This window comes from Lottia gigantea (genome assembly GCF_000327385.1).
Source record: "Lottia gigantea unplaced genomic scaffold LOTGIsca_87, whole genome shotgun sequence".
Taxonomy (NCBI): domain Eukaryota; kingdom Metazoa; phylum Mollusca; class Gastropoda; family Lottiidae; genus Lottia; species Lottia gigantea.
In genome coordinates, this window is record NW_008710867.1 from 781,417 (window position 1) to 788,608 (window position 7,192).

A 7,192-nucleotide genomic window follows, 5' to 3' on the forward strand; every position below is an offset into this window, starting at 1 on the left:
ATGGTGGTTGTTTGTTTGCTTGGACTGTTGTGCCCACTTATAAATCTCTAACAATCAATTGTGTACATGGTACGATTGTTGAAGAGAGTGTATGAATAGCGATGGTTGGTTTCTGCAGAACTATACAGGCTATTCAGGCGGCAGGCTGCAATGCCACCCCCTAAAGTGACCAATTCCATTACTGCAACTATACACTACATACAATTATTGCCCTCCTTATATCAATCTGGCAGTCAATAAAATTAAAAAAGGCACGCTAGCACAGGGACGCACGCAAGCCTCATATTTCTGTATTATGTTCGGTCTTTTTTTGTCGTGGGCGGGGTTGTTTTTCTGTATATGTATTATTTCAGTGTGTGTGTATTTTGTTATTTTATTAATTAATATAAATTCTTACCTTTTACATTCTTTTCTGTGGAGTTGAACTCGGGTCGCAACATTCAAAGTTTACCGCTCGTTGAACTGTACGGACTCGTTATCGGTTGAGCCATCGCAGTTGGCTGAGATGATTGGTAATTTTAACCTCTTTGTAGTATATACTAAGAAAGCGACTGGATGATGTGCCGGTTTATAAGGACTGGGTATTAGGATCATGCATCATGTGACATGACCACGTGACAAGTACCGTTATTTCAGCTATGATTTGCCTGAAAACTAGTCACTGCCAGGGTACAGATCTTCTACTGAACAGTGTTTGCTCAGTCCGTCGTGGCTAAGTCGATAGCGAGTCAATCTAGAAAGATATAGGATGTGGGTTCGATTCCTACGACGGGCAGAATGATTTTTATCAAATTATTATCATTGCTGATCCACCGAATATATCAGTTAAAAGTTTGGACGTCGATATGGACTTGCTGGTCTAGTGGTACAGGCGACCTGCCTGGTACTGGAAGGTTGAAGGTTCGATTCCCGTCGAAAGAATGGGGTATCTTTTGACAATTTTCAAACTTCCTGATCGTCTATATATGCATGTTAAATCCCTATTGCAGCGTCGAGTCTCAGTGGCTCGATCGGTTAGAGGGTTGGTAGAAAGAGAGATCGAAGGTTCGATTCCCACCATTACCCGTTGCAATCAATTTTATTAAACTGTATACAGCAGATACGAATGATATATATTATTTCCTCCACGTTTGACATGACCACGGTGGTCTAGTGGTAGAGGCGATGGTTTGAGACATCTAAATAGTTGACGCGGGTTCGGATCCCGAAGAGAGTAACTGTGATATTTTGACAATTTGTACCTTAAGGTTATCTTTAAAAAGGTTAAAAATTCATGGTTTGCTAACGGGTCTCTATGGCCTAGATGGATGGATGGTGGACTTGGGCTAGAACTCTGTTTCGACGGCGAGGGTTCGAGCCCAGGTAAATCTCCAGAGGCTTTTAGCCACTGTCTCATGTTCTCTCTCTCATTCTAATATGAGAGACCTGAGTTCTCTAGAGGTAAGATGTCAGTTGACACGTTGGGCCTGCCGCAGGCAAGACACTACCAATAGATAGAACGAGGGGCAAAGCTGAAGAACGAGAGACAAGGAGGGGAGCCGAGGGGCAAACTGGTGCCCGGGTCCCTCCAAGATTCTAAAAGGAGAGAGGAAGATACTTACTATTTTACTACTATAGTAGGCTGTGACTTTGAACTTTAAATATTACTTACGAACATCTGTTTAAATCCCACCTATTTTGGCCGTGGTCGTAGAGTTGTTCATCCCTCCCTACATTTTTCTATCGTTCAAACGTCCCGGGTTCGATTCCCACTCAAACCCAACTTTCGGTTTTAAAGTATTTTTGACGTCCAAAGCAGATTCTAGTGGTTTTGAGTGCCCACTATGGAAAATCTTTCACAACTAGATTTCCCCGTGGGGTTCGAACCCACCTAAGTTTCTAGAGGATGTTAGTCCTTACTATGGATGACGTTATTGCAACCGTGTTCTCCCGACGCTCTACCACTGAGCCATCCAGTCGAACACAATCTTTGAATTTTTATCCATTATAACTGTAACCTCAAGTTTTAAATAGTATAAAATTAGTTATATTAATCGAGAGTCTTGACCACCAAAGGATTCTAACCCTCAGCTCCTGATTGTCAGACCAACGCTCTACCACTGAGCTATCCAGTCAGACAATTTAGTGAATTATTTATCAAATATAACCGTAACCTCGTGTCTTAATAGAAGAAAAATCCAACCGGCCATCAGTGGGTATTGAACTAGCATAGTTTCCCTTCCAGCGCAATTTTCATCCACCATAGCCACTTGGCCACCACGACCGCTGCTTTGACATGAAATTAAGTCTATATATACTTTATAAATTCTATAAAAATCTGAAAGACTATAACTGGGACCGAACCCTCGACCTGTACGTCGCATGTCATAAAACACAGACCACTTGGACCACTCATCCACAATATTATCATGACATTTTGTATATCAGAGTCCTATTCCTAAACGCTTTTGTGAATTTATTTCAGATCATTATGCTTTATATTCAATATATCTCATCCAGAGCCTCTCTCCAAGGAGAATGGGATTTTTACTGTTGAAAGCCGACCCAATTTTAATTTTGTTTTGTGTTGGTTGTCTTCATGGACCTGTAGACGATGTGGTTTAATAAATAAAGTTCTTCTACAGATCACAAGAATTCAATTCTCACTCCGGGATTCGAACCCACAACTTTAATATAGACATGAGAGATCAACAGTTTAACCTACTGAGCGACCGCGAAAAGCGCGTGCATAGTGTTCATCAGTCGACCTAGCCCGAGTAGACTCTGATATCCAGAATCTTGGAACAACCAGTCCGCATTTTATAGTCTCTTCTTCTATAAAATCAAACCATATAATCTTTAAGTCGACAGGCAGTATTCAGTCAAGTGCGATGGCTCAATCGATAAACGCGTTCGTCCGCCATCGTCGTCTAACTCTGTGAGTTCAAGTCTACAAGGTATGAAGAAAATTTAAAGGCAAGTGTGTAATATTATTCATATTGTATTTGTAATAAATTTCCCATATACTATGCACACGCCAATCTTCAAAACAATTAATAAAATCCTACATATATAAATCAATATAGTTACCATGTCCACATATCGTAACATTAAATATTTTGTTGTCTGAAATGATTTGATTAAATGCAGTTACCCCCCTCAGACCATAGTTTTAAGGTATTTTTCGTAGAATTTTGTCCCCCATCTGATCAATATGTCGAGTATATGATTCAACCAAGCATGCAATATTACTATATTTAACCACATGTCTTTTGTTCATGTAACTATACTAAAACACAGCTATTCCAATGGCTTTTATACAGTTTTGGATATAAGGGATGCTGTAACACACTAAGTTTTAGTGATTATCATTTTACGTATGTAAAGAATTGCTATTGAGCCCGAATTACAATTCAGTGACACTTTGTAGCTTTCTAGCTCTGGGGTCTGTATTTTGCTTTGGCTAAGAGGAACCTTAGTGCTACCCCTTATGGCTGTGTCTGTCCTTTCTGGGTGCCTCAACAAAGTAATATGTGGGTTTCGTATCTTGGGAGCTTTTGCACAAACACAACACACATAACAATATTCATTCTTTAATCTAAAGACAGACTGATATTTTAAAACAACAGATTACATTTATTAACTCAAAAAAAAAACTTGTTTCTCTCTATGGACAATAAATTTTCCAATAAATCGTAAAGGAACACTGCCAATCGATAGATATATGTATGGATACGTGTCCATATCAATAAATTTTCCACTAGAAGGCGCATGTTGTCCTTTGACTGATGTGGGTGGTTCTCTTGTCCTCGAATCTTCCTCAGTTTAAATGTTGCACTACAAACAACTAAACCAAAGTTCCGCTACCCCATACTTCTAACATCAAAATGGCAAATTTCAGCTATTCGCTGCATTTCAGCCCAAGACAACTGTCTGATCTTTTGGGATTCTGGTCCCTGATGATGTGTAAGCTCTTCATTCGCTAACAAACGAAGTTATAAAGCTTGCATTTGCGTTTTAAATCAGAAATTTGATAAATTCGTGACAAAGTCAGCCATTTTGTTTGTTTACATCTAGTCTTGATTATCAAAACTTCAGATTTCATAAGTACAAGTGTCTGGACAAGCATGTATTTGGAGTCTGCTTTTTCCTACCTTTCAAAACTGACCACGCCCACGTGTTTCGTTACTTAACCCGTCATTCAAAGCCAAATTTGTATTTCCAAGGGGTCCATGGCGTTGATTATTGCTTGATTTGTTGTGTTAGAGTCCCTAAAAGACAAGGAAATAAAAAATATGGTCAAAAATATCGAAGCAAACACGCTATTCCCAAATCAAAACACACCAGCGCTACTGTGTATTTATTAGCGTTATCCGAGCAAATCAACAGTGATCAAAACATGGTCTAAGGGAGAAAACTCCATATAACAAAGTCAAATTTGTCGGTAGTAAAAAGGCGCACCAGGTAGTCTTGGTTGTCAAACAAAGGAAATTATCGCAGTATTCTAACACGTGACTTCCGGTGTAAACAAAATGGCTGACCTTGTCACGAATTTTTCAAATTTTTGAATTTAAACGCAAATACCAGCGTTATTACTTTGTTTGAGAGTGAATGTAGTGATTAAGCATCACCAGAGACCAGAATTCCAAAAAATCAGACAGTTGTCATGAGCTAAATTGTAGCGAATAGCTGGCATTTGCCATTTTAGTGTTAGAATTATGCAGTAGTGGAACTTTGTTTTAGTTGTTTACACTGCAACATTTCATCTGACGAAGATTCGAGGTCAAGATAACTATCCATGTCGCCACGTGAGAAATGGATGAAGATTCAGTTGCAGTCAAAGGACAATATGCACCGTTTATTGGAAAATTTATTGTTTATGGACAGAAAGTGTTCTTTTTTTGTGTGAATAAATGTAATCTGTAGTTTTTAAATATCAGTTTGACTTTGGATTAAAGAATAATTATTGTAATGAGTGTTTTGTTTGTGCAAAAGCTTCCAAGATATGAAGCTGGCCATGCCTTGACTGCCCCCTTTAAGCATGTTTGTCTGATCATTTTTCACACAGAAAGAATTGTCTGAGCCCTCTTTGACAATTCTGTGGCAACTACCTGGCACCCCAACCCTAGGATACATAGAAACCCACATATTACTATGTTGAGGCGCTCCGAAAGGACAGATACAGCCATAGGGGGTAGCAGAAAAGTTCCTGAAGGAAATCGCATACCCTTTCTGTCTTCCTAGCTCGCCACAGCAATATGTAAACTCCAGAGCTTAAAAGTAGCACTCTATAAAGTGTTATTATAAACAAAGCAAATCAGACAAAAGAGTTAAAATTGTAACACAATTTTATTCATTACATTACAATTACAGATTTAGATTCAGTTGTATCTGTTGGTATAGTTCTAGTAATATCAGAATCACCTGAAAAAGATTTGAATAAATGTAAGTATCAAGAAAAGTAAAACACAAACTCCTTGGAAATATGAAGCACAAAAGGCACATTCTGGTACCAAAAGGTTACTTAAATAAGAACTTAACATTCTACTACCCATTAATTCTAACATTAAAATGGCAAATTTCAGCTATTGACTACAATTCGTCTCATGACAACAGCCTGATCTTTTGGAATTCTAGTCCCTGGTGATTGGTAAGCCCTTTATTCGCTCTCAAACGAAGGTATAAAGCTTGCATTTGCGTTTTAAATCAGAAATTTGATTAATCCCTGACAAAGTCAGCCATTTTGTTTGTTTACATCTAGTCTTGATTATCAAAACCTCAGATTTCATAAGTACAAGTGTCTGGAAAATCGTATATTTGGAGTCTGCTTTTTCGTACCATTCAAAACTGACCACGCCCACATTTTTCGTTACTTAACCCGTCATTCAAAGCAAAATTTGTATTTCTGAGTGGTCCAGGCCGTTGATTATTGCTTGATTCGCTGTGTTAGAAACCCTAAAAGACAAGAAAATAAAAAATATAGTCAAACGCATCGAAGCAAGCACGCTATTCCCAAATCAAAACACACCAGCGCAACTGTGTATTTATTAGCGTTATCCGGGCAAATGAACAGTGATCAAAACATGGTCTAAGGGAGAAAACTCCATATAACAAAGTCAAATTTGTCGGTTGTTAAAAGACGCAATGGGTAGACTTGGTTGTCAAACAAAAGAAAATAATCACAATATTCAAAAACTGCAGAAATAATTTTTTTTTGCCTTTTGCATGGAAGCTTAAAATTATTTCATTGTTTCAATTTGCATTACAATGTATCTGGAATATCCTGTCCAAAAATCATACAAATATATTCATTCATTAGCCAGTGAGAACCATTTTACTTTTATACTCAATTTCTCAAAATGGCTCTATAAGCATTATACAATATTATGACGCGTAAAATTCTAAATCAACTATAACTTTCTTACTTCTCTTCATAAATCAATTTGGTAAAAAGTTTTAGGTTTCTCAGTCTAACAAAAACCTGAAAAACAGAAAAAATTCAGAATAAACAAATTTGTTACCTGACTAAAGTTGAAAATACAATGTAAATAGCTTGAAGTATATTCGTACAAATAAACACTGCAGAAATAATTTTTTTTTGACGTCTGCATGGAAGATTAAAATTATTTCATTGTTTCAATTTGCATTACAATGTATCTGGAATATCCTGTCCAAAAATCATACAAATATATTCATTCATTAGCCAGTGAGAATCATTTTACTTTTATACTCAATTTCTCAAAATGGCTCTATAAGCAATATACAATATTATGACGCGTAAAATTCTAAATCAACTATAACTTTCTTACTTCTCTTCATAAATCAATTTGGTAAAAAGTTTTAGGTTTCTCAGTCTAACAAAAACCTGAAAAACAGAAAAAATTCAGAATAAACAAATTTGTTACCTGACTAAAATTGAAAATACAATGTAAATAGCTTGAAGTATATTCGTACAAATAAACACTGCAGAAATAATTTTTTTTTGACGTCTGCATGGAAGCTTAAAATTATTTCATTGTTTCAATTTGCATTACAATGTATCTGGAATATCCTGTCCGAAAATCATACCAATATATTCATTCATTAGCCAGTGAGAACCATTTTACTTTTATACTCAATTTCTCAAAATGGCTATATAAGCAATATACCATATTATGACGCGTAAAATTCTAAATCAACTATAACTTTCTTACTTCTCTTCATAAATCAATTT

The 7,192-nt window shown here is 36.7% G+C and overlaps 1 protein-coding gene across 1 annotated transcript in view; it reads right to left on the reverse strand.

Moving 5' to 3' along the window:
- Window positions 1-6,444: 6,444 nt before the first annotated feature.
- LOTGIDRAFT_169613 (hypothetical protein) overlaps window positions 6,445-7,192 on the reverse strand; it is a gene marked incomplete at both ends in the record, with an annotated part of 4,799 nt that continues 4,051 nt past the window's right edge. The window contains 3 exons of the mRNA XM_009067906.1: window positions 6,445-6,460; window positions 6,789-6,844; window positions 6,885-6,888. Coding sequence (XP_009066154.1) covers window positions 6,445-6,460; window positions 6,789-6,844; window positions 6,885-6,888 — 76 coding nt within the window. The remainder of the gene's footprint in view (window positions 6,461-6,788; window positions 6,845-6,884; window positions 6,889-7,192) is intronic.